Source organism: Gopherus flavomarginatus, chromosome 2 (genome assembly GCF_025201925.1).
Source record: "Gopherus flavomarginatus isolate rGopFla2 chromosome 2, rGopFla2.mat.asm, whole genome shotgun sequence".
Classification (NCBI taxonomy): Eukaryota; Metazoa; Chordata; order Testudines; family Testudinidae; genus Gopherus; species Gopherus flavomarginatus.
The window spans coordinates 22,594,275-22,621,770 of record NC_066618.1 but is presented as its reverse complement, the minus strand read 5'-3'; the positions used below and the strand labels follow the sequence as shown (position 1 = coordinate 22,621,770).

Genomic DNA, 27,496 nt, shown 5'->3' with positions numbered 1-27,496 from the left:
TAGGAATTACAATTATCTGCACTGTTACAGTTATCTTATGATATATTAAACAACTTATATCATTATGCCTGCTATTTGTCCCTTCTTAATTCAGTCATTTTTTGCACTTTCCTGAAAATGTATATGGCCTTTTTCATTGTTTTCTCTACTGATGGCTTTAAAGCCAAATGGTTTGCATGACCCATGAGAATAGCCTAATTTATCTTGCAGCACTTCCATCTCTGTTCTCTATATTGCTTTTTTAGTTTTCCCCCCTCCCAGATCTCCAGTGAAATTAAATAACATAATGTTCTTCACTTTTGTGTGCCTACTACTTTCCAAACTTATGTTTTTCCAAGAAGTCATGAATTGTCCTATTCTTTGCATCTCCTCCACCATGATTAAGTAAGGAAGTAACCCTGTACCACGTCCACAACTATCATTCCTACGTCTTAAGGGAGGGCCTCACAAACTGCTCATAAAAGCAAAATGTAGGAACGCTGGTGTCGGCACAAAATTTGTGTAACAAAGAGGAGATTGCAGTCACTGTAAACTTTAATATGGAAGAGCAACAGAGACTACGGGTCCCAGAATGCAATACTTTGCCTCCATGTATGCTGCAGCTCCACATCTATGATAAGTGACAGTTAATGCTTTATTCCAACTTTATAAAGTTCGTGAATGAGAGGCTATAATGATTCTAGCCCAGTAAAAAGAGGAAGAAGAGATGTCATCAAATATAATGAAAGGTCATTTGCATAAAGGCCAAAGTGAGAAAAAACTTACATAAAGGCCCAGCAACAATATGTGGATTCAGTCATTAGCAGTGTGTGGTATTGGAGTCCAGCTGTTTGTATGCCCCCGGGCTTGAGGGCAAGAGCAATAACAGGACAACTGTATGAGCTAAAGAATGCAAGATTCTTGGGATTTTAACTAGGCACACTAAAGGATCTACTGAAATGGTGAGGTGATGAGAAGAGCCTATGAGGGGAAATAAAAGCAGTGGGTTTTCTTCTGGTGGAGGTTCTTGCGAGATCCCCCTGGCCCCTAGTTAACAGCCAGCCATTCAGTTAAAGAGGATGTTGGGGTGATAACTAGGTTTCTAATGGAGACACAGCCTATACAGATACTTCTAAATCAGCCCTGCTGGATATGGTTCATCGGTGGGTTCTTAAAATACTCCTGAATGATAAATAACGTCTTCATGGAGAAGTTGCAAGTATTTTGGAAAAAAATCTCTTTGAGGTGGACACACAGTTGATACCCCTCTACAACGCTTTCCCACTCACTTAAATTAATCAGGATGAACTGTTCTTACCGTATTGATATTTACTGTAAACGTATCCAGTAAATGCACTTAATATAACGTTTCCTCCCTCCTTGGGTTATGATGGTGTGAAAACAGATGAATAGATTCTCAAGTCCTTTACTCCCCACTCCCTCATGTTTTGCTGAATTTTCCCTGAGATAGGCTTTTGGGGGGCGGGGAGGGGAGAAGGGGAAGGACAATGTTAGTGGGAACCCTTGTTAAAATATCGGCAGTGCCCACGGGAGGAACGGGAGATGAGGGACTGAGAGATCCTAACCCGTGTGGCAGGAACCTACCGGTTTCCCCACTTTTGACCCTTTGACCGTACCACCTGTCCTTATTTTTTCTTGTTGCTCCCCATAATTAATTGAGTACCCGGCGCAGTGGATCCTCCTCATAAGAGAAATTAGAAGGAAAAATGTATTTCTGGCAGCAGATCAAAATGTCAAGGGTGTTTGTGGGTGACGGTGGGAAGCTGGTATTTTGGGGCGTTTGAGCCTCATTTCACCCTGAGGCCCCTTTTTGTTGTTTTAAATACTTGATCTTTCCTGCACCTTGCAGGCACCAAAGTTTGCTGATAGGGAACCACAGTCTGGAGCAGAGGCACTTAGGGAAGCCCGCCCTGACCCTCCCTCAGACTGGGGAGCTCCCCCAAACCCAGTCCAGTTGCGGGGGAGCTCCCGCATCCCCAGTCCAGGCTGCGGGCAGCAGAGGCGGGGCTGCAGCCCCGGCCCGCGGGTGTCAATGGGAAGCAGCTGCAGCGCGGAGCTCATTCATGTGCAGGGAGGAGGCGCCTGTGCGCCGGCTGCCCCTCCTGCTGCCTGCCTGGCGTGGAGGCCGGGGAGGGGCCGGCGGCGCTGGTAGCTGTCCTGGGTGTTGAAGCTGCTGCTGCCGGATCTAGGGAGCCGCCGGGAAGCGAAGCCAGCCCGGACGAGGCAGCATGGACTGAGCGCCGGAGGGAGCGGAGCGGAGCGGGCAGCCGCCTGCGATGGGCCAGGCATGATGGGGGCGCTCGGCTCCATGCTCCCGCTGCTGCTGCTGCCGGTCTTCGCCGCCGCCCCGCACAGCCAGCTCCCCCGCGCCGGAGCCGCCGAGGCCAGATTCGGTGAGTGCTGCGGCCGCAGAGGAGGGGCCGGGCCGGGCTGGGTTCTCACAGGTGAGCGGGGCTGCCAGGCGGACAGTCCCCACCCCCCGCAGCCCGCCCCGTGTAACCCGCCTCCTCCCCCGCTAAGCGCCTCGTGTGAGACCCCCCTTGCCGAGCGCCTGCTGTGAGCCCTTCGGCCCGAGCCACCCCGCCGAGCGCCCGGTGTCAGCCTGTCTGCCGCCCTTAGCCCGCCCGGTGTCAGCCCCGCCGAGCGCCCGGTGTCAGCCTGTCTGCCGCCCTTACCCCGCCCGGTGTCAGCCCCACCGAGCGCCCGGTGTCAGCCTGTCTGCCGCCCTTACCCCGCCCGGTGTCAGCCCCGCCGAGCGCCCGGTGTCAGCCTGTCTGCCGCCCTTAGCCGGCCCGGTGTCAGCCCTCAGCCCACCCCGCCGAGCGCCCGGTGTCAGCCTGTCTGCCGCCCTTAGCCCGCCCGGTGTCAGCCCCGCCGAGCGCCCGGTGTCAGCCTGTCTGCCGCCCTTAGCCCGCCCGGTGTCAGCCCCCCCGAGCGCCCTTAGCCCGCCCCGCCGAGCGCCCGGTGTCAGCCTGTCTGCCGCCCTTACCCCGCCCGGTGTCAGCCTGTCTGCCGCCCTTACCCCGCCCGGTGTCAGCCCCCCCGAGCGCCCTTAGCCCGCCCCGCCGAGCGCCCGGTGTCAGCCTGTCTGCCGCCCTTAGCCCGCCCGGTGTCAGCCCCGCCGAGCGCCCGGTGTCAGCCTGTCTGCCGCCCTTACCCCGCCCGGTGTCAGCCCCGCCGAGCGCCCGGTGTCAGCCTGTCTGCCGCCCTTACCCCGCCCGGTGTCAGCCTGTCTGCCGCCCTTAGCCCGCCCGGTGTCAGCCCCACCGAGCGCCCGGTGTCAGCCTGTCTGCCGCCCTTAGCCCGCCCGGTGTCAGCCCCGCCGAGCGCCCGGTGTCAGCCTGTCTGCCGCCCTTAGCCGGCCCGGTGTCAGCCCTCAGCCCACCCCGCCGAGCGCCCGGTGTCAGCCTGTCTGCCGCCCTTAGCCCGCCCGGTGTCAGCCCCGCCTAGCGCCCAGCGTCAGCCTGTCTGCCGCCCTTACCCCGCCCGGTGTCAGCCCCGCCGAGCGCCCTTAGCCCGCCCCGCCGAGCGCCCGGTGTCAGCCTGTCTGCCGCCCTTAGCCGGCCCGGTGTCAGCCCTCAGCCCACCCCGCCGAGCGCCCGGTGTCAGCCTGTCTGCCGCCCTTAGCCCGCCCGGTGTCAGCCCTGCCGAGCGCCCAGTGTCAGCCTGTCTGCCGCCCTTACCCCGCCCGGTGTCAGCCCCGCCGAGCGCCTGGTGTCAGCCTGTCTGCCGCCCTTAGCCTGCCCGCTGTCAGCCCCGCCGAGCGCCCGGTGTCAGCCTGTCTGCCGCCCTTAGCCCGCCCTGCCCAGCCTCTGTGTGAGCCCTTCTGCCCGAGCCACCCCACCGAGCGCCTGGTGTCAGCCCCCATGCCGCTCTGCTGGGTGCCTCCTGTGAGCCCATCCACGCGAGCCCCCAGCCCTCTCCTGTCCAACGCCTCGTGTGAGACCCCCCCAGCCCACCCTGCTGTGAGGCTCATGTGTGTCCCCCCCAGTTCCTCCCTACTCACCAGGTTGAAAGACCCCCCCACTCACCTCACTGCCAGTTTCATGAGCCCCCCTCACTGCAGAGCCCGCTGCCAGACTCATCATCTGTGAGATCCCCCGAGACCCACTCCAAACTTACCCTATTGAGACCATGGTGTGAGATCTCCCTGCCAAACTGACCCCACCCAGTCCATTGTGAGAGACCCTCCTGCCAAACCCACCCCACTGAGACCATTGTGTGAAACTTCCTCACTGAGGACTTTCAGGTGAAATCCATCTGAACAGAGACTACACCACCAAAAGCATTTGTGAGAGCTCCCTAATGTCTACCTGTATTTGTGTCCCTGGGAGCATTCCCTGAGGCCACGTCTACACTACAGCATAAAATCGAAATTATTAAAACCGGTTTTATAAAACTGGTTTTATAAAATCGATTTTACGCGTCCACACTAGGGCACATTAATTCGGTGGTGTGCGTCCATGGTCCTAGGCTACCATCGATTTCCGGAGCGGTGAACTCTGGGTAGCTCAGTAAAAGAATGAGACCACTAACTTCGATTTCCGTCCACACTAACTCTAAATCGATATAGTAATATCGATTTTAGGGTTACTCCTCTCGTTGGGGAGGAGTACAGAAATCGATTTTAAGAGCCCTTAAAATCGATTTAAAGTGCCTTCTAGTGTGGACGGGTACAGCGTTAAATCGATTTAACGCTGTTTAAATCGATTTAACGCTGTCGTGTGGACCAGGCCTGAGATTCACAGCAGCTAAACTTGCTACACTGAGACCATTCATTTGAGGCTTCCCACAGAGACCCACAACACCAGTCCCCTAATCTCCTCATCAGATTCAGCCATAGAGATCAACTACATGGGAGCCTCTCAAACTAATCTCATCCTGCTGAGACCCACCTACCAAATTCACCGTATTGAGACCATTAGTGTGAGACAACCCTCCACGTGCTTCTCCAACTAAATTCATCCCACTGAGTCTCCCTCTCACACTTAAATCTTCCACTGAAACCTTCCAATCACCGAGTCCCCAAAATTAAAAGTACTCCACTGCCACCTACCCCAAACTAAATGCACCAAGGTCTCCATATATTTAATCTCCCAATATCACAATTTATTCCACTGGGCCCCTCATATGCTTTAAACCCACACTGAGATCCCTATACACAGAAATTCCCAAACAATCCCCCTCTGAGATACCCCAGATTAACCCACCCACTGACCCAATACTGAACTCCAGGTTAAGCTTAACTCATGGAGAGCCCTGAAACTATTGAATATCCCATGAAGACGGTCAGAAAGCCTTATTCTGCTGAGACCTTCTCAAACTAAGGCCTCATACTAAGATTCCATTTAAATAAACCTCCCACAGAGAACTTCCAAGCACTAAACCCTGCACTTGAATTCCCCAAATTCAGCTCCCCCAAATCATGAGACCCCAACACTAACCCTAATCTATTCAGAGATACTCTTACAACTAACCTCATGCTCTGCAGCTAAACACTAAATCTTCTTATCCAAACCCCATCACAACAAATCTTCTCCTTTCACTGAAACTCTTAAAACTAAATCCCCATCAAAGCTACTCACAATGATATCTATCCGAACAGTCACCCTGACCCACAGCTTCCTACAGTGACTCACCTTGTAAGAAGAAGGTGCTGACTTGGAGAGTTTTACATTTGGCATCATTTTAGTGGCTGCCTGGACTAGTAAGAGGGATCAGAATGTCTAGCTAAATTAGCTTCTTCTGAGAAATCCCCCTTTCTATAATAAAACAATTAAATACAAAACAGAGGCACCCCTCCAAAGCAAACTGTGCAGTATTCCTAATGATGATATTGTTTGTTAAAAAGGATTAAAAATGAAGCTAATGATTTCAGTAGGAGTGTTCAAGCCAGAGAGAATAGACATTAAATGCTTGCTGTGAGGGGGGTAGGTGAGACATATTTTCTAGGGAGAAGGATTTTGGACTAAAGATAGCAGCAGCATCCTCAGTTGCTTCAGTCGTGGACCCCGCTCTTCATGGCCTCAGAATCTTGTGACATGCCTGTGTCCAAAATCTTCCAATATTATCTTAGTATTTTCTTTTATTTTAAGAATGCAGTCATTTAGATTCCGCTTCTTGACACAATTCAGTTTCTGGTTCCTGGTGCCCTGAACATAAATTTAAAATCTTTTGGGGAATCACAAGAAGTTTGAAAGTATGGATCTTTTTTAAAAGGAGGAAAAGCTTTGTTGCCTTTCAGAAAAGTCAGGAAAATAAACAGCTCTAGCACTGCTGGGCATGGAAACAGTTTTAAAATCTCTCATCCTTTTAGAATTTTATTAATCACTCTGTGGAACATCATTTCAGTATCTTGTTAATCGTGAGTTCAAAACTTTAATTTTTACTAATTATGAAGGGTTTGTACAATAGTAGGCAACAACTACTGCAATAAAACCAAATTTAACACTGTACCATATGTCTGAGGTTTTTGGTTGCCGTGGAGGTTATACATTTGCTTTCCTCTGTTCCAACACAGTTCCACTTTCTTCACACACAGTAGTGCAAATATACACAGATATGTTATAAAACCTCTATAATAAAGCTGGAGTCCACTTAAAAACAATGTACCTATCGAAAAAAATCGTATTTAGTTTGTATTTAGTAGGTGATCCAGTAAGTCTTACTATAGATTGACTCATAAATATAAATATACACTCTTGCAGAACCTCATAGGGCCTTTTTGTGTGCAAAATTGTTGGATAAGTTATTAATTACAATAAAATGATCATCTTCAAATGATCAGTTATCTATTTTATAACAAATACCTACATGATTGTTTCAAGAAGTTGGGTATTGAGAAGTTAAAATGCAAGATAAAATATTAGATCTGTAGGTCTTCCTTCCTCTACCCCTATATTGCACATACTATTACAAGTCTGTCCTGTAAGAATGTGTTTTTATAAGATACCATTATCAGCAAAGGAACATACTGCCTGCTACTGCTTCTTGACATTTAAATTGCTTCTTTACTGGTAGCATTTTTCACGCAACTAAATGTGAAAACATATGGCAAAAAAACTAGATTTAGCCAAGAAGAGATGGTCTTATCTTTTCCAACAAGGTGTTCAGTTTCTCAGAGGAAAAAAAACAGCTGAGTACACAGTATATAAACTGTGTTCAGAAGACTGATTTAAAAAAATAGAGCTGATAGTTTAATATTCTAAATTAATCCTTATATGTTAAAAGGACACTGCCAACTTGAATTTTTGATGAGTAACTATTTTAAAAAACAATAACATAAACAACAGTTTCTGACAGAGCAGCCTACAAACAATATATCCTTATTTTGTTTTCTAAATTCCCTTTTTTTAAAAAAAAATTCTGCTCCCCTACCGGTGGCAATATGGATCTTTTCGGCTAGTCAGTTTCTCCCTTACTAAATAGCTATACAAGAGAAACTGAAATTGGCTGTGCACAACATGTTTTCAAATACATAAATCAAGCAGTTTTACTAATCTTGATAGTACAGAAGGTACAATATTTTCATACAGAATTTTTGGTTTCAATTTGATAGGGTCTCTCTTAAAAAGATACAGATGGATCTGATTTTCATATTAGATTACTTAGATGCTATGGGAGACTTGGGAACAAAAGAAATTGTCAGTATTGTTTATTACAGTATTGCATTGAAGAGATCTTTTATTTATACTAAAACATTAAACTTAGGCAAGTACTTTAGAGTGAGTACAATCACCTTAATATTGGTATTAAGTAATTATTGTATTTTGATGTTTAATTTTATTTTAGATATGGTGACTTAATATATACATTTGTAATGCAGAAGGTGATGCTTATGAACTGCAGTGAAATGGATGTGGTTATTTGTACAAAAAAAGTTAATATTTTATGATGTATTTTGAATGTAGCAATGTAGTTCTGTGGTTTATAAACTTGAGTTCTGTTTTTGTATCTTTAGCTCTCTATTATGATTGCAATAAATCAAAGTGTTTTGGAAAGTAAATTGTTGGAAACAATTGTTTCCATGTACCCTATAATAACAGTTGCCGTCAAAGTGCTTTGGAAATTATTTTATCAAAATTTGCTGTAAATGTAAACCAAGATCAAGTGGACTATAATTTATGTGGCAGCATTTCAGTTTAGAAGAAGTAGGAAAGATCCTTTTTTTGATAAAGCTGTAACAGTAGGTTCCATTCATGCTTGTCACATACAGTGAATGAACAGAGTAAATTACATTTCATTTCAGTTGCAGGTTAATTTTAACAATGGTAGGTAGGTAGAAACTGATTACATTAACGTACAGACTTTTAGATAGTGCTGTATGTTATTTGTATGAGTTTCACAAAGAACACTGTGCTAAACAAAATTGACTTGGGCTTCAGTCCTGGGACTACTTATATGAGTAAAGTTGAGCACATGCTGAATAACTGCCAGATCAGGGGCTTGGGTTCCCTCTCCTTCTCTTCCCCTCTTCCCCCCGCAACAGAGAGAGAGAGAGAGAAGGAGGAGGGCCTGTATGAATATGGAGTTAGTTCTACATCCAAATGTTGATTCTTAAATTACAAGAATACTGAATGGCTGACAAGATCAAAGAAAGGATACAAAAGGATACAGTGTATTTTGGTCAGTGGTTTGAATTCAGCCTAGGATTAGTAGTGGCTGAAAGTTGCTGCCATCTGATGGCTAGTTATTGGGGAATGGCAAATCAGTTGATCTCAGTTTGGTACTTAGTGGACAGGTGTTAACATTACCAAACCCACCTGTGATGGGGACTGGGCTTACCAGTGGTGCTTTCTAGTGATTAGGTCATTATGTCCCAGCTCTCTCCTATTGCCAGTGTCCCTCACCAGTAATCACTTCAACACTATGGTGGTGGTCCACTTTTCGGTACATAGCAACTCGGCCCTCTGGCTGGGTCACCATTTGGCTTCACCCCCTTCTGGGATAACAGAGTTGAACAAAATAAAAGGTCTTCAGCCCACCTCTGGGCCCCTGTGGATGGCATGCCATTGACTCAGTGATTACAGTATCTCTGTCTTCTTTGGGGTGGGGGCAGGGAAGGAGGTTTAATGCCCCTGTGACACTGGGCACCCCTGCATTCACACTCTACACTAGTGTAATCATTTTGTACAAAATATGCATTGAGGTGGCATTTGAAAACTAATATCAAATATTTTTGTGTGATATATGTACATGGTGGGTATTGAGAGATGTGTATATATTAGAATTATGACTAAAGTGTGCTTAAACTAAGCATGTCAGGGGGAGTTGGTAAACAGGTCTCACTTAGACAAAGGAATGTGAATTTGGTTCTCTGACCAGCTTGTTCTTTGGGCAAAGGCAATGAAGTTCCATATTTGCATGTAAGTAGTAAACAGGACCATCAAGACAGCAGGGAAAGAGATGATGGCAGGAAACAAAACAATTTCCATTTAAGCTAACAAATGAGGAAGAAAGAGGATGACGCTTCCTTTACCACAAGACTCTATGTTGTCTTCCTCACAGCTTTAATAAACTTTACTTTGAAGGGTTACTCTCATAAAAATCAATTTCACAGGTTTACTGGTCTCTAAAGACTGAGGGTCTAAAGTGATAAGCAATTGAATCAACTGATTGTATACAACATTACTTTATTATAAAAGTGCATAAAGTGATGTCTTTTCTGAAAGCTAATGACACACTGGTGATGATTATCATTGTGAAATGTATGTATTAACACTGTATGAGGAAATATGGATACTTAATGATATTAAGTTTTAAAGTCTATGGCCAAACAGGGAGAAACAGGTTCCTTCCCAGACAAGACAGAAGACAGTTATTTACCTGTTTCCTATATAAATTAAACATCATGAAATCAAGACAATGGAAGCCCTATTTACATACAGTGGGATGGGAAGCCCAAAGGAAGGAAAGAACAATATGGTCATCCTGCTTCTTGAACTGAAGTAATTGAACTTTGGAAGATATAAGCAAAACCAAAAGCCATCTTTAGGGTCCATCACTAGACAGACCTAAGGGAACAGAGCTTTTGCAAGCTGAGAAAGATAGGTCATTCAACCAAGCGGGAGAAGGGGTTGAAGTCTCTGGAAACTGAATATAGTTGAGAAACCATCCCGAAGACAGACTATACCTTGCTAGATTAAATTTTAGACTTCTAGATGTGATGTTTTCACTTTTATATGCTTGTAATGCTTTCTAACATTATTCCTCTTACTTGGCATAATTTAATATATATCCTATTGTTAATAAATGTGTTTTATGTTTACTGTAAACCAGTTCAGTGCTGAGTTTAAATGGAAGGATGCATTTATCCCAGTTAAGTTAATATGTCATGATGTGCTTTTGTCTCTTTATAAGAACTGAACCTTAGTATTTCTCAATCAAAGTTGGTGGATGCCAGGTTGGGCTGCTGGGGTCAGAGTTGCTAAACTTAGGACGTGACTTGCATGCAGGGCCGGATTAACTCTCTTGTAGATTTTTTGGGGCCCCTAGTGGTTTGGAGTGTGGGAGTGGGCTCAGGGCAGGAGCAGGGGGTTGGGGTGTGGAAGCGGGTACAGCTCCAGCGGGGGGAGGTAGGGCCAGGGATGCAGCAGAAGGTTTGGGTTTTGGGCTCTGGGTGGGAATTTGGGTGCTGGAGGGGCCTCAGGGCTGTAGGTGCAGGGTACAGGCTCCAGCTGCAAGGTGCTTACCTCAGGTGATTCTTGGTGGTGCAGCGCAGCTAAGGCAGAGTCCCTGCCTGCCCTGACTCTGTGCTGCTCTACTCCCCAAGGTGGCCGGCACGTCCAGCCTCTAGGCGGAGGGGCCAGGCTGCTCTGCGTGATCCATGCTGCTGTGCCCATAGGCACTGCCCCTGCAGCTCCTATTGGCCATGGCACTGGGGATGGGGGCAGCATGCAGAGAGTCACTGAATGCCTCTCGCTTAGGGGCCGTAGGGGCATGCTGGCAAGCTGGCACTCATGGCTCCAGCCCCGTGCAGAGCAGGGTGCTGGTGTTTTGGGACTGGTGCCTGGCCTGCAACATGGAGACTTGCCATGGGCTGGATGAAAAGAAGCAGCAGTCCCCGTCTGGCCCATGGGCCTGCAGGCCCCCCCTTAGCCAGAGGCTCTGGGCTGCAGCCCCTAAAGCCCCTGTGTTAATCCAGTCCTGCCTGCATGCCTGTAGGCTGGCTGTAAGTGTCTCAGGCTGGGAGCTACAGCAGCAAAGCATTGTAAGGCACCCACAGTTGCAGGGCAAGTGGTGATACAATCCCTCATGGGTCTTGATTCTGGGTGAAATCCAACTCCATCACAGCCCCTTCCACAAAATGGAGGTTGATAGAGGAGCCAGGGCCCTCTCTCCTTCTCTACCAATCTCTGACCCTGGGCCCTATGAGAGGCAGTAATATCAAATACCTCACAATGATTCGAGCATGCTTCCCTGCGATCTACTTCCTACCACTCACTTCCCCCAGGGCTTCAAAGTTTTTTTCACTTGTAGTCCAACAGAAAATAGCATAAACAACTGACTCTTCCGCCCCGATGGGCTCAGCCGGTGACCTTCTTTACAGGCTAGCTCCAGCTTCAAAGTGGCCCAAATTCATGAATTTCACTCCCATTACCCAAGATCATTACAGTCTGCCAGAGTTTTAGGCATACTGTGTACCCGATCTGTCCCTGCTTCCAGTCAGGCTTCCAGCTCAGCACTCAGCTACCCAGGCTTCCCTCAGTCCAAGAGAAAAAGCTCCCAGCTACTTGTCAGTGGGTCTCCTGAGTTACCTGTTATTGGTACTGGGATAGGTCAGCTTAGGGCCACCCAAAACGAATGATTTTCCCCCTTTCGACTGAGGGGAGGAACCACTGAACCCAGACCACAAATGAATTATTGGGACAACAATGAAAAAACAGATGGGAGTGAAGGTCAAAGATTGAAAAATCCAGGCTCCAGAGGACGACACCGAGAAGAGAACCCCTGACAGTGCCCAGTGCTCCTCAAAGATGTCTAAGGAGTCAGTGGACACTGCCCAGAGGAATTCTGCTTGGAGGCATGATCATGTGAGGGCTGGAAATAGCTCCCAGAGTCATAGAGCAGCTCCCCATTCAGCTTCCTCCTCCTGGTTTGTGGATGGCCACTTTGGCCAACTTGAGCAGGAGGCCTGAAAACTACAGAAATAGCAAGTTAGGGGGAAATCTCTTGCATTCCTTTATGCTTTTACATTGCCTGTGCAACTGCTGATGATGGACTCGAGCACTCCGAAAGACTTCCACTTCCATTTCCAAAAGCAATAATATATAGCCCAACTTCATCAAATTTTCACTCCACCACAAAACCTGACCAGTGTCCTCAGATGTTCTTGTGTCAACAGATTGGCACCCCTGACCATCACACATTCCATACAGTTGGACAGTTATTTTGCCTGAATATTGCTGAAGTTATCACTGTCAAGGTTTAGAGGCAGATTTAGGAAGGGATAGTTAGTGGGATGGATGAAAATGGGAGAAGAGATTAGAGATTGTTTTAGAGATAAAACTTGGAGAGGAGAGGAGTGGTGGTAGAGAAGTTTCTGATAGGTTGTCTTAACTTTGCATCTGAGAAATCAACTAGATGTTGAGCAGAGGCAGGGGAATGGGGGTAAGTGGCATGTTTCTGTGCCGGGAGTCAGAAGTTCAGGAGAGGTGTCAGGGAATAGAGGCATAAAAGTAAATGTGAAGATGTATAGATGTTTGGAACAGGGGAGAGGAGAGTTGGGGATTAAACAGATATACAGGATTATGGGAGAGAGGAGCAAAAGCAAGAAATGATGAGAGGGTCAAATTGTAGATGGATGCCATGGAATTGACAGAGAGGTTTAGAGAGAGTTAAGGGCAGCAGCAAAAGCACAGAATCCTAGAAAATTAGGGTTGGAAGAGACCTCAGGAGGTCATCTAGTCCAACCCCCTGCTCAAAGCAGGACCAACCCCAACTAAATCATCCCAGCCAAGGCTTTGTCAAGCCGGGCCTTAAAAACCTCTAAGGATGGAGATTCTACCACCTCCCTAAGTAACCCATTCCAGTGTTTCACCACCCTCCTAGTGAAACAGTTTTTCCTAATATCCAACTTAGACCTCCCCCACTGCAACTTGAGACCATTGCTCCTGGTTCTGTCATCTGCCACCACTGAGGACTGCCTAGCTCGATCCTTTTTAGAACCCCGGCTCAGATAGTTGAAGGCTGCTATCAAATCCTCCCTCACTCTTCTCTTCTGCAGACTAAATAAGCCCAGTTCCCTCAGCTTCTCCTCATAAGTCATGTGCCCCAGCCCCCTTATCATTTCTGTTGGCTTCCACTGGACTATCTCCAATTTTTCCACATCATTTCTGTAGTGAGGGGCCCAAAACTAGACGCAATACTCCAGATGTGGCCTCACCAGTGCAGAATAGAGGGGAATAATCACTTCCCTTGATCTGCTGGCAACGCTCCTACTAATACAGCCCAATATGTTGTTAACCTTTTTGGCAGCAAGGGCACACTGTTGACTCATATCCAGCTTCTCATCTGCTGTAATTCCCAAGTCCTTTTCTGCAGAACTGCTGCTTAGCCAGTCGGTCCCCAGCTTGTAGCAGTGCATGGGATCCTTCTGTCCTAAGTGCTGGACTCTGCACTTGTCCTTGTTGAATCTCATCAGGTTTCTTTTATCTCAATCCTCCAATTTGTCTACATCACTCTGGACCCTGTCCCTACCCTCCAGCATATCTACCTTTCCCCCGAGCTTAGTGTCATCCATGAACTTGCTGAGGGTGCAATCCATGCCATCATCCAGATCATTAATGAAGATGTTGAACAAAATCGGCCACTGGACAGACTTCTGGGGCACTCTGCTTGATACCAGCTGCCAGCTAGACATTGAGCCATTGATCATTACCTGTTGAGCCCAACAATCTATCCAGCTTTGTATTCACCTTATAGTCCATTCATCCAATCCATACTTTTTTAACTTGCTGGCAAGAATACTATGGGAGACCATATCAAAAGCTTTGCTAAAGTCAAGGTACATTGCGTCCACCACTTTCCTCATATCCACAAAGCCAGTTATCTCATTGTAGAAGGCAATCAAGTTGGTCTGGCATGACTTGCCATTGGTGAATCCATGTTGACTGTTCCTGGTCACCTTCCTCTCCTCCAAGTGCCTCAAAATGGATTCCTTGAGGACCTGCTCCATGATTTTTCCAGGGACTGAGGTGAGGCTGACTGGTCTGTAATTCCCTGGATTCTCCTTCTTCCCTTGTGTATCACATTGTGCAATGGACAGATGTCAAGAAAGGTGTAAGCAGCAAGCCGTTCTGAGGAGCAGAGGTGGTGATCAGAGAGAGGAGAGCCCTAAAATAGAGAAGTCGGAGTGAGTCATGCATGGTGAAAATGAGGTTGAGAGATTCCAAGTGATTGGAAGTATCAATCCATTGTTGGAGGCCAACAGAAGTGGTAAAGGAGATTCAAGGGCTGGGTGTAGATTATGGCACTTGGTGATGGGGGGGAAAAGAGAAAGGGAAGTACATATGAGTGGATGACTATTGAGCTTCTTAATATAAGTTTCAGTTCTTTGGGTGGTAATACATATTTTTATCCCAACCAGTATAAATTAACGTCTATATACTGCAACATTCATGATAACAGTCATTATACTGTCCAGGAGAAGAAGAATATTTATCTTATACAATAATTATAGAATTTAGGATCATGTTTATAAGGCGATTAAAGAGGCTCAGCTTTAAGGAGACCATCCCTTTTGAAAAATAAAGCGTGCTATAGGAAATTACAGTATCTTGTTGTTTTCCATATTTTTTTCATTTAGTGCAAACATGCTTTATTGATACTAATGAGAATTCTCTGATGCAGAATGCCTCTTAATGAAATACTGAGAATTATATATCAAATAACATTTTGCATGAGATCAAAATGTTTATAAATCAGATTCTTCCTTGAGTTTTAAAGGGTGAAACCAGTTTACTAGGAGAATCTATGAGAGTTTCAGTGGGTCATGGGGGAACCAGGTCTTTTGTTTATTCATAGTCCAGCTAGACACACTGAGTGTGGTAAGTGCTGCATAGGCTGACTATGTTTCATTAGTAGTAGGTTTCCAACCTTATGTGAAGGGAGACATCTCTGATGGGGCAAGTGTTGCTCATTCACACACCATAGTTGGTACAAAGTTTGACCACCATAACTGATTAACATGAAATTATGTTGTGGAAGTCCACTGGAGATGGAGCTGATAGGGAAAGATTGTATGGTGGAGTAAGATTTTTAGTTTTGTTTTACTTTGCTCAGATCTGAATTTAAAATGTGGCTTCAGAGGGTGACAACCAATTAATCCAACTAAATCACCACCAGGGAATTTGAGTTTGTTTTCTAAGTCTTAAAAATATCTAATTACACTATCTTTCTCTTGGTAAAGGTGGGTCTGTAGAATGTTAATTTTGATTATGCAATATGTTATATATTTGCTGTTAATCCATTTAATACCTGAGTATAGCTCAGGGCTTGCTTTGATATCGCAGAACCTTACTTGAAATAACACATGCCATTTTCCATCTAGCCCTTGCTAAATATGACCAGGTTCCCTCCCACCAGCCTTCTCTCTTCCTCCCCATCTATGTATTCACAAGACCCATTGGCTGTCTCTTGGTTTATTGCAACCAATTTCAAGTAATAGGGACCCCTCTCCACCTGCTTGTGAAGCACTGCATTCACTGGTGAACATCCCTCACCCCAGTACATGGAGCAGGAATTAAAGATCTGGAGCCAAAACAAATGTTCCAAGTTTAAAAAAACAAACAAACAAACAAACAAAAAAACAGGAGGAGTTAGGAATTAAATGTCTGATTTTTTTTGGGGGGGGGCATAGATGTTAGTGGAGATAAGAAATCAAGGGTATATGGTGCAGTATTGCCAGTCTCAAGCATTCAAAAATCATCTGTCATGCCTCCAAAAATCATGAGACTGGTATAAGCATCATGAGGTTTAAAAAAATAATAATTAATTTTGGATTTTTTATATGCTTTCTGGTTTCAGCATTTAGGGTGTGCTGGCTTCAAGTTTTCAAACTTTTCTCCATAACCACAAGTACTAGAAACTTACTTTATTTTTAAAATTAAAGATGATATTCTTATACAGTCTCCTTATAAAGGAGTTAGGGCTTCAGGAAATACATGAAAAATTGCAAGACTCATGATAAAATTGGGAGAGTTGGCAATACTGATAGTGTCAGCTGTTGTGGATTGGATGTGCGATGCATAGCACCTTGAAGAAAAAGGTATGATGTGGCCACAGTGGTTGCAAAGATATAAGGTCTCTTCTGGCATGACAGTAAGAGGTTTCAGGCCTTGAAATCCAAGTTCCAGGGCTGAACTGTCTTGCAGAGTAACTTAAATATGATGTTGTAAATAAAATATTGGAATGTATGTCCCAAAGAGCATTTGGGGGTCTTTGCAGAAAGGAAGTCTCTCATGCATCAGCAGAATGGTGGAATGGTAGGCAAAACTAAAAAGTATCATTTTAGGTATTAATTTATTGTGTAGATTAAATGTTTTATTCTGATTTTTTAAATCAGATGAACACATTTTTGTTTTGGTAGCACTGTTGATTACTGGAGAGAGGTCCAAGCAGCTTCTCTGAAGAGGGTTTTCCTTTCAGAGCCAAGATTTGGGTTTGGTTCCATCTCCAGTTAAGATACTGTTTTACTCCTACAGACCTGGAAGCACATGCTGCCCTCGTTACATGCATGGAACTCACACAGAAATGAGTGATAGGTGCACATATGGCTTGAACGAAGTGTATAGCCTCAGTATTCATCACTTTGGAATGAGCTGCAAGTCAAAATTAGTTTAGTAGTTCCAGTGCAGTACACATCATAAAAATCACCACAAAGGAGGTTTGATGGATCATTGGCTTGATAGAGCCTTGCACCTATATCAGAGGGGTGGCCCTGTTAGTCTGTATCCACAAAAACAACAAGGAGTCTGGTGGCACCTTAAAGACTAACAGATTTATTTGGGCATAAGCATTCATGGGCAGGGCCAGCACTTCCATTTAGGCAGCCTAGGCAACCACCTAGGGCGCCAGGATTATTGGTGGGCGGCATTTTGCCGGAGGGGGCGGCAGGTGACTCGAGTGGAGCTGCCGCAGTCGTGCCTGCGGGATGGTCAGCTGCTCCCGCGGCTCCGGTGGACCTCCCGCAGGCACCACTGCGGCAGCTCCACCGGAGCTGGGACCAGGGCGCGGGGCGGCGAAATTGCCGTGCGCCTAGGGTGCTAAAACCCTTTGCGCTGGTCCTATTCATAGGTAAAAAACCCACTTCTCCAGATTTTAATGTGCCACCGGACTCCTCATGTTTTCAACTATATCTCACTGGTTCAAATCTGGCCCAGCTGAATAGTGACTGTAAATCATTATCTGATTGTTCATATGTGTGTGTGAAATGAACTGGACTTACTCCAGTTTGTAGGGACAGGGATCCCACCTCACAAAAAAATGACCACCATAGCTGGAACTAATTGTCAGTCTTATCAGAGAGGCCATGTTTCAGCTGTACATTGGGTTACACTCTTGCTCTTGTAGCTGTCTTGCTAGGTTTAGTTTGAAACAGCCTGACCGAACATTGTGGGAAGGGTTGCATTACCCCTACTTATACCCTACCTCTGTTGTAGACAGATAAAGGACCTTGCTATCCAAAGCTCTCATCCTGGCATCTTCACAAGAATAAATTAATTTACTTTAGAAACTGACACAGCTGAGTTGAATTTGCAGTTTACCGTTTGTAATCTCTTCTCAAAATAGGTTCAAGAATGGAATTTCAGGGGTAAGACTGAGTTGTACTGGAATAACAGTGTGGGGAAGCTTGCACAACACCATGATCCTATTATGCCTGAATCTTCTTGCTGCTATTGGTAAATTCTTTCCATGAGTAGTAAAGTAAATTAAATCAACTACTGGCTTTAAGAAAGCAATTTTGTAATGTACCATGTCATACAAAGCTAAAGTCAGTTGTATACATGTTCACTTCACTGAAGTGCTAAAACACGTGAAGGAATGTAAAATACTGTAAAAGATTATTTTATTTAAATCATATTTTAGACCCCAGGATATTTCTACCGATCTTCAGTCTTTTCCAACTGTAGCAAACAAAGGGCAAGGTCTTGCAAAATGTTGAGCACTTGGGCCCCAATTCAGTTAAGCATTTAAATGCGGCTTGGCTTTAAGTGCACAAGGAGTCCCACTGAAGTAGAGACTACTCTCCTGCTTAAAGTGAAGTACATACTTAGGGTTGGTCTACACTATGGGGGGGTATCGATCTAAGATATGCAACTTCAGCTACGTGAATAGCGTAGCTGAAGTCGAAGTATCTTAGATCGATTTACCTGGGGTCCTCATGGCGTGGGATTGACGTCTGTGGCTCCCCGTGTCAACTCCGCTACCACCGCTCGCTCCGGTGGAGTTCCGGAGTCGACGGCAGTGCGTTAGGGGATCGATATATCGCGTCTAGATGAGACGCGATATATCGATCCCCGAAAAATCGATCACTACCCACTGATACAGCGGGTAGTCTGGACGTACCCTTACTTGTGTTGCTGGACTGAGGCCATAGAGCTCAGCATTTTGAAGGATTGAACCTTACAAATACCTTACAAATATGAAAATGTTAGGTCCTCCAGTTATGCACAAAGCTTAACAGGAGCAATTCTTTTTAAAAAATGAGGTTTATAACAGTATGGCAGACAGAAAAGAGAGGTTTAGAAAGGCAGTACTGATAAAATTGGAGCTCTGGGTCCAAATGACCTTATATGATTAACATGTTCATGATATTGAGCCTAATTCTATTCATTCTCAAATGGATGGTAAAACTTTTATTAATTTCTATGGGAACAGGATCAGGCCTATTGTTTCTAGTGTGTTTTTAAAGTTGGAGTTGGTTGCAATGAGATTTCCGTGGAAAAAAATTGTACATTTCCCTGCAATTTTGTGCTTTCCAAATATCTATCTGTCTAAAATGTTACTTTTGGCATAACTACTGCACCCTGTATTATATGCAGACATTCCCCATTGAATAATGACAGTTAAAAAATAACTTATTCATAATCAACATGACAATGGTGAAATCAGAGATTTCCAAGGAAAAAAAATAAAGTTAGTAATATTCTGTAGCATTTCCATCTTATCAACTGTCAATAGACTAGGCCATTAAGATCACTCAATCATATTCTTATGTGGCAATCGGAGTAAATCTCTCAATCACTTTTTTATTGAGCAATAGAAATTGTTGCTGTCTGTGACGACTGAGTAGCATTTGGAAAAGGAGTGAGGGAAAGCTTTCATAGCACCATGACTACGATATATCTGGCATTAAGGTTAGCCAAGCAAAGCGAGGTGCTACAGTCAACTCAATGGCATTTTTGTTTGTCCATCTGTCATGTCCACTCTGAAGAGTTTACAATCTGAGGCAAATAACAAGGAAAGGGTGGAGGAAATGAGTAGCAGGCAAGCAAAGGGTTGGCAGATGTCATGTTGGTTGATATAACACGTACTAAGAAATAACTAAAATGGTGTGTGTGGGTGTGTGTGTATAGTGAAGATAAAGTAAATCAAAATAGATGCATCTCAGGGCTGTCCTGATGAACTAGTGGTTTAAAGGATTATTGGACCTCAGTGGGTGCATGTCCAGGCATACAATTAGCCATTTTAATTCCCTTTTAACAGAGTGATCTACACTGAATATTAAGCTGTTGTTCATCTCATTATCTTTGTTTTCCCTCTATTAAAATAACGCTAAGAAGTTGTTTTCAGCTGAAAAATCATCTTCACACAAGGGAACTCAGGGTAGTTCAAGTGCCAAAACAAAGCCCCTCTCATCAGCTCTCTTCATGCTCCTTTAGGTGTTTTGGAGTGAATGAGGATTTAGGCATTTTCATTTCCATCAGTGCTTTGTAGACTCCCACTAGTCCTGATATCAGTCTAGGGATTTTGGAGATCCAAAACATCATAGATTTTAATAGGCCTTGCTTGAAAGTGGTTGAATATAATATGATTAGCTCTGTTTAAAGCAGAGTCTTAACAACATATTATTTTAACAGTTTTTCTCAATCTTTTTTTGTGTTTGAGCCAGCATGTAATATCTCTTTTCCTAAACTTCATATTGTAAAATATCACCAGATGGCAATTAACTGGAAAGAGATCGATTTTTGTTATGCCATTTATTGATGCTTATTCATGCCACTGCAGGTGGTACTCCCACTATGGTTTCCTATGTTCTATTTCCCCAGTCACAGTTCATTTGTGAATAAGTTTTGCCAAATATTGTTATGCTGATACTATTTGTGGATATTGTAATTCACTAGAGAACTGTCAATCTAAATACTCAAATACATGGAGCTGGCTATGATAGTGTGTCTATTTAATTTAGGCCCGATCATATAAGCAGCTTCACCAAAGCTCAGTGGTCTGAGGCTAGTTAACTATTAACTAGAACAGGGGTAGGCAACCTATGGCACGGGTGCCGAAGGTGGCACGCGAGCTGATTTTCAGCGGAACTCACACTGCCCAGGTCCTGGCCACTGGGGGGCCCTGCATTTTAATTTAATTTTAAATGAAGCTTCTTAAACATTTGAAAAACCTTATTTACTTTACATACAACAATAGTTTAGTTATATATTATAGACTTATAGAAAGATACCTTCTAAAAACATTAAAATGGCATGTGAAACCTTAAATTAGAGTGAATAAATGAAGACTCGGCACAGCACTTCTGAAAGGTTGCCGACTCCTGAACTAGAACAAAAGGCATCAGAACAAAGTTTTTTCTTTGGGAAGGTCCTCTACCTTCCCCAACCCTAAATAATCCCCATTTTACCCATAGGAATAGATTGATGGTGTGAGAAGGATAATGATCCCTAAGATATTCCTCAACACGATATAATACAACAATTTTGAGTTAGGCAAAAATTTTGGACTTAAACTATGAGAGAGTTCCTTTAATAAAATTAAAATGTTATATTTGAAGAAATTACATTAATGATTTGTATTTAGGCCCTCGGAATGCTGGTGGTGAAACCATATTAACCAGAGCCACCTTTAAACAAGTTTGTAATAACAAGTTGTTAATGCACCACTAAGTACCGTATATACTCGTTCATAAGCCAAATACTTTTGGTAAAAAAGTGATGCGTTAAAGAGCAGGGGTCAGCTTATACACGAGTCTATAGCAAAATTTGATGATTTTAAACTCTATGGAATCATTGAATTGAATATCTAATACATTGTCATTTTGTTTTTCTGGAGTGTCTGCAGGCACGGAGCCCCTCGGCTTTCTGTGGCCGTGGTTCACTGTTCCCAGCCAATGGGAGCTGTGGGAAGTAGTGCACCACTTCCCCCAGCTCCATTGGCTGGGTACGACAAACTGAAAAGATGCAACTGAACATGAAACAGACAAAAATTGGATTTTTTTCCCCATTAGGTGACCTCTTTCCCAAAATGAATATGTTTCTACTATTTATAGTTTGGCCACTTACTGTGCATTTTTCATGAGAAGGAGACTCTTTTACTGGAAAAAAATCTTTATGAATGCACAATAATGAAAGTCCACCTCCTTGTGTGACACCTGTGTTTGGATGTGGGAGATTAAACTATACAAAAGGCATTAAAATTAATGATGTAGTGGATCTGTTGGGCATTTTGGAAAATATGTTTATGAGGAGCATATTTTAATGACTAGTCTGCTGTCAGATCTATTATGGAGAGTATAACCAGTGAGTGAATCTATTTTCTTATTGCCTCTATTCATTTTGAAACTCTTACAACTATTAGGTGTGCAGACTGGCAGATAAAATATGGTAATGTTAAACAAAGAAACTCAAAAATCGCCACAGTGAGAACAGCTAATATGTGGTTACCTGAAAAAGAGTCACTCTAAGAAACATAGCTTCATTTATTTCTTTCAAAACGATGAAAAGTAGATGACAGGTGGAGATCTCAAACTGAGATATGCAGTTTTTGTTTTGTGTAACATTACTTTTGATTATCTAAGTCTGCAGATTGTAAAACAGAGCAAGAGCCCTTCTTCCCAGAATGTTGCTTTATTGCTACCAAAATTAACTTGTGCAGGGTAAGATAGTTCTACTAAAATAAATAAAATAATACTTACATTTATCTCATGGAGAATAAAGATAATACAGGAGAATAAATTCCAGAACAAAACATTCTGCACTTAACAGTTGCTTAGATGAACAAAAAATGAATATAGCCTTCCTCACCTCTTGTGCTCCTACGCAGGTCGCTTTCATGACGGTTGTGATAATTTCTTGCTTGTGGAACAAGAGATCTGAAGTTGCTCCCAAACCTGGTTCTGCCCTGATATGCAGACATTGCTAGTACTGTTAAATTTTATGATCAGTCTGAGCCATTAGTTTTGTGTTGTAGTCAGAATAAGATTCTCAACAGTTGCTAAGGTTGTGTTATGCAGGATCCCACAGAGCCAGGAATGGTGCTTGTTGTAAGGGTGTCATTTTTAGATGGCTCTGGCTCTGTACACTCCTTTGCATTTCCCAACTGTTGTGAAGAATAAGTTTTGGTGCAGGAGAGAGTTCTAAGTAGAGTTGGTCAAAAATGGGAACTTTCATCCCATAGGAAATTCTGATATTTTGACATCAGTTTTTGTCCTGAATCAGGATAAAAATGCAAACTATTGACATTTTTAATGGACTGGAAAGTTTGGAAAACTTTCAGTTTGGAAAAGTCAAAATACTGTGATGTTCCCATAATCAAAATACTATATTTTGAGTCAGTTCAGCATTGAATTGTGTCCATGTCAACCTGAGCAGCCACAGCGCATCATAGGAGTTGTAGTTTTGGTGCTTCCCCCTTCTTCTGTATGGGTCAGGCTTCCCGGCTAGACACCTCCATGATACACATTAGTCATGGGACTCCCGTGGTACACTGCAGTGGTTCAACCAGAGGAGAGACTGCATTGCTTCATGGGAAATATAGTCCAGCCAGAGGAAACTGTTACTAGAGTTACAGAGTTTAAAGCCAGAAGTGACAACCAGCCTCATCTAGTCTGACCTCATCTATATCACGGATCACCAACACCGTCCAGCACTTGCACACTAAACCCAGTAACTGAAATTAGATCGAGACCTCGGGAGACTTAACTATTATGTCCCACAGGCAAGAATAGGAGGGACAGAGGTGCACTAGTGCCTGAGGTCCCTGCAATGGCAGGGAAACGATTAAGTGAGATATAACCAAATAATCCTGGCAAGTGACCCACACCCACACGCTTCAGAAGCAGGCAAAAAAACCAAAGGTCACTGCCAATCTGACCTGGGAGAAATTTGCTTCCTGACCCCACATATGGCAATCAGTTAGACCCTGAGCATATGAGCAAGAACCAGTCATCCAGGCCCCTGAGAGAGAGGATGCTTGGTGCTACCTCAGAGTCCTGGCCCATAGAGGAGAATGAGGTCATGTGGAACCCATACTGCAACGTCCATGATGCACTGCAGGAAGCACAGCTCAGGCAGAAGCAGTGCAGTGTTGAACTGACCTGAAATTAAACATATTTTGACTTGATTTGACAAACTGAAGTATTTTGTTTTGATTTCCCCAATGAAAAATAAAGTTAACCAAATCATAAGTTTCTCTTGAAAAAATATTGATTGGGTGCAAACTGCATTTTCCATTGAAAAAAATGGTTGGCAATTCCTGACTAGCTCTAGTTTTTAAGTTAAGATAATGAGAGAAGCTCGGAAGGATTTTTTATTTTTTAAAGACCCTAATCATGTTGTTTAACTGTAGGAAGGACGCAAATGGAATCAGTGCAGACATGGTATTACATTACCTTTCTGAGATGTCATCTGTAATACTTGTTTTTATAGCATTGTCAGCTCTAACAAGCCTGCTATCTGTTTTTGTTGTCTCTAAAGAGCAAAAATATATTGGTTGCAGCAAAAGTGATTTTTTTTTTCAAAAATGGTTTCAGTAGCACATACAGCTATGTAGGTACCTGCTCTACAGAGGGAACCAGAACAAAATCAGATTCTCTGATTGTTTAACTACTTACAGATCCTAAACTGATCTGAAATTGTACCTTTCTATGAATACCATGGCACACATGAGCAGGCAAAGGCTTCTTTTTCAGAGGTTGGAGTGTAATATTCCTTAAAGAATTAGCATTAGAGTTTAGCTTTTAAAACTTGGGATTTCTTTTGGTTTTTTTTTTTGACCAATTTTTTTAAAGTAAAGGACTTTTGGGTAATGTTCTACTTCTAAATTTACAGCAGGGAATTGATAGTCCCAGAGTTTTTAATGTATTCCCTATAGTATTAACAGAGATAGGACTGAAATAAATATCTTAGCACTGAATGTCCCTGAATGTTGGGAAAGTTCAGCTCTACGTCTTACCTTCACTACTAGCATCTTTCTCTAATGGGCTGCTTTAAAACCCCAGATCCTTCCTCTCAGTGCCTTTTAAATGTTAAAGTGATGTGAGTTCATCTACTCTAGGAGACTCTCCTCTACTGCAGAACTGAGCCACATCAGATAAAAGGGAGTATCTTCTTCTGTCCTGCAGAGTTTCAAAGTCTTGTAGAAGTGTAGTCCCAGGAACTGTGTAGAGAGAGAAAGCATTGCTTCCCCTCTCTCAAGGAGCTTCTTGGTTCTGTAGGAAAGGAGAGTCTTTGTCTTACAGCTTGTGAGGAATGCAGAGATGAGGGCTTTTGCCTTTAACTGTTTCTATATTAAACTGTTCATTAGAAATCTAACCTTTACCTAAGCATATGATAGCAGACTCCTTATATGTACAAGTAGTACTATGTATCAGAGGGGTAGCCGTGTTAGTCTGGATCTGTAAAAGCAGCAAAGAATCCTGTGGCACCTTATAGACTAACAGACGTTTTGGAGCATGAGCTTTCGTGGGTGAATACCCACTTCTTCAGATGCAAGTAGTACTACTCTTTCTACTCTTTTATCATTCTAACATGCCAACAATGTGCCAGGTAGTTTACAACACATGAGAAGCGACAGTCGCTGCCCCAGGGAGCTTACAGTATAGCTAGCGACTATAATAAATGCATTGACTTAGAATGAACAAGTAAAACGTACAACATGGCAACATTGGTTACAGAATTTGTTTTCAAGAAGCGGTTAGCAGCATGTCCTTATGCTGAAAATTGGGTTTGTAAGCTTGTTAAAAGAAGTGTGTTTTAAAGAAAGACTTGATTTTCAGATATATGTGTGTGGATGTTTGACTAGATCAAGGTGGAGATTCCAAGTTACCATGGTACGTGGAAGAAAGCTCGAAAGTGGGATTCAGAATAGGATACAAAAAGCGTGAAGGTTTCAAGTGGGTTGGGAGAGTGGAAGGAGATTAACAGAACATTTATGGGAGCCAGATTATGAGGGGCTTTGAAGGTCGAGTTGTCACATCATAGGATCTGGGTTCTTTTCCCTGTTCTGAAACAGACGATGACTTGGGGTAAATCACTAAACATCTGTATATCTTTTTTTCAATCTGGATAATGGGGATAATATTTGCCTAGGAGGTAGGGATGTTATGAGGAGTACCTAAATCTTGGTAAAGTGTTTTGAAAAGGTAAAGTGATGTGTTAGTGCTCTAAATACTTATATTAATTTCACAGTCTCTGGGTGGAAGGCGGTGTAGAAGTACAAAACATTTTTATCATTACCCTTAGGAGTATGGCACATATTTAAGTAGTAATTAATATATTTTCTGTAACCAAAATTTATATAAGCTATTAAAGTTTCTGCAAGGTGTGTTTCTTTCTAGCTAGTAACTGTATAGAAAAGTTGACTAGAAAAAGATGCTACTGTTAACATTGCAGCATTAATCAAAAAAAAGCTCTTTCAGAGCTATGCCCCTGTGGTGGTTTTGATATATGTGCAGTTTAATTTTGCACTTTAGAAAAAAGTTGCTAAATTCACATGTTGGTACCTTAATATATAGCCAGAGGTCTGAAAAGAAATCATATGGTCAGTTGACAAAAGTAAACCTTACAGCACTTTCATGATCTATTGATTTAATTTTCTGATTAGAAGGGAACCTCAGTATCTTGGCACAATAGAAGGGGGTTGCAGTGATTCATTTCGTGACAGCAAACTACAATGCAACAGAGAACCAGTATTTTTCTGCATGGAATACTCAGTCTTACACAGAATGTTTTTATGACAAATGAGGAAGTGGTATTGATTCAAATTTCCCAAAGGTAGGAGAAAGCTGTCTACCTTCCTAGTTAAAGCAGTAATTTATTTATGGTCACCAAATTCCAAAACATGGATTACAGTAAAAATGGAGGTTCAGGAACATCTGGAGCATGGGGTTGCATCCCTGACTATCTTGGCTAATAGCCATTCATGGACCTACTCTCCATGAATTTATCTAATTCTTTTTGATCCTAGTTATACTTTTGGCCTTCATAGCATTCCCTGGCAATGATTTCCTCAAGTTGACTGTGCGGCATGTGAAGAAATACTTCCTTTTGTTTGTTTTAAACCTGCTGCTTATTAATTTCACTGAGTGATTCCTGTTCTTGTGTTATTCACTTTCTCCATACCATTCATGATTTTATAGATCTCTATTGTATCCCCACCTTAGTTGTCCCTTTTCAAAGCTGAGTAGTACTAGCCTTTTAATTTCTCCTCATCTGGAAGCTATTCCATACCCCTAATCATTTTTGTTACTCTTCTTTCTCCCTTTTCCAGTTCTAACATATCTTTGAGATAGGGAAACCAGAATTTCACGCAGTATTCAAGGTGTGGGTGTACCATGGATTTATACAATGGCATTATGCTCTTTTCTGTCTTATCATCTATCCCTTTCTTAATGGTTCTGAACATTCTTTTTTTTGACTGCCACTGCAGATGTTTTCACTATCCACAATAACTCCAAGATCTCTTTCTTGAATATAATCCACAGATCCCATTGTGATGGGTTCGGTCACAGAGATCCCCTTGGGACTGTCACCTGATGTGCTGAAACTACCTCTGAACCCATTTTTTTGGTCAGCTTGGGTCTCCAGAACCTTATCTTGTTGAGCCAAACATGCAAGCCTGCTGCAACACAGACCCAAGGCCTGAGCTACATCCCCAAAGCTGCAGGCTTTAGCTGAAAACCAGTCAGCAGGTACTCCTGTCTCCAGCACACAGACACCCGGCTCCCAGTGGGATCCAAATCCCAAATAAATCCATTTTGCTCTGTATAAAGCTTATACAGGGTAAACTCATAAATTGTTCGCCCTCTATAATAACACTGATAGAGAGATATGCACAGCTATTTGCTCCCCCAGATATTAATCACTTACTCTGGGTTTAATAATAAACAAAAGTGATTTTATTAAGTGTAAAAAGTAGGATTTAAGTGGTTTCAAGTAATAACAGGCAGAATAAAGTAAGTTACCAAGCAAAATAAAACAAAACACGCAAGTCTAAGCCTAATATATTAAGAAACTGAATACAGGTAAATCTCACCCTCAGAGAT

The 27,496-nt window shown here is 43.3% G+C and overlaps 1 protein-coding gene across 3 annotated transcripts in view; it reads left to right on the top strand.

The window, feature by feature from the left end:
- The first annotated feature begins 2,068 nt into the window (after nt 1-2,068).
- The window catches only part of PTPRN2 (protein tyrosine phosphatase receptor type N2), a 1,080,816-nt gene continuing 1,055,388 nt past the window's right edge, over nt 2,069-27,496 (top strand). The window contains exon 1 of one of the 3 annotated variants that reach the window (XM_050942222.1): nt 2,069-2,444. In XM_050942222.1, coding sequence (XP_050798179.1) covers nt 2,288-2,444 — 157 coding nt within the window. In that variant the 5' untranslated portion in view covers nt 2,069-2,287. The remainder of the gene's footprint in view (nt 2,445-27,496) is intronic. The other 2 variants (XM_050942220.1, XM_050942221.1) reach the window with 2 other exon arrangements.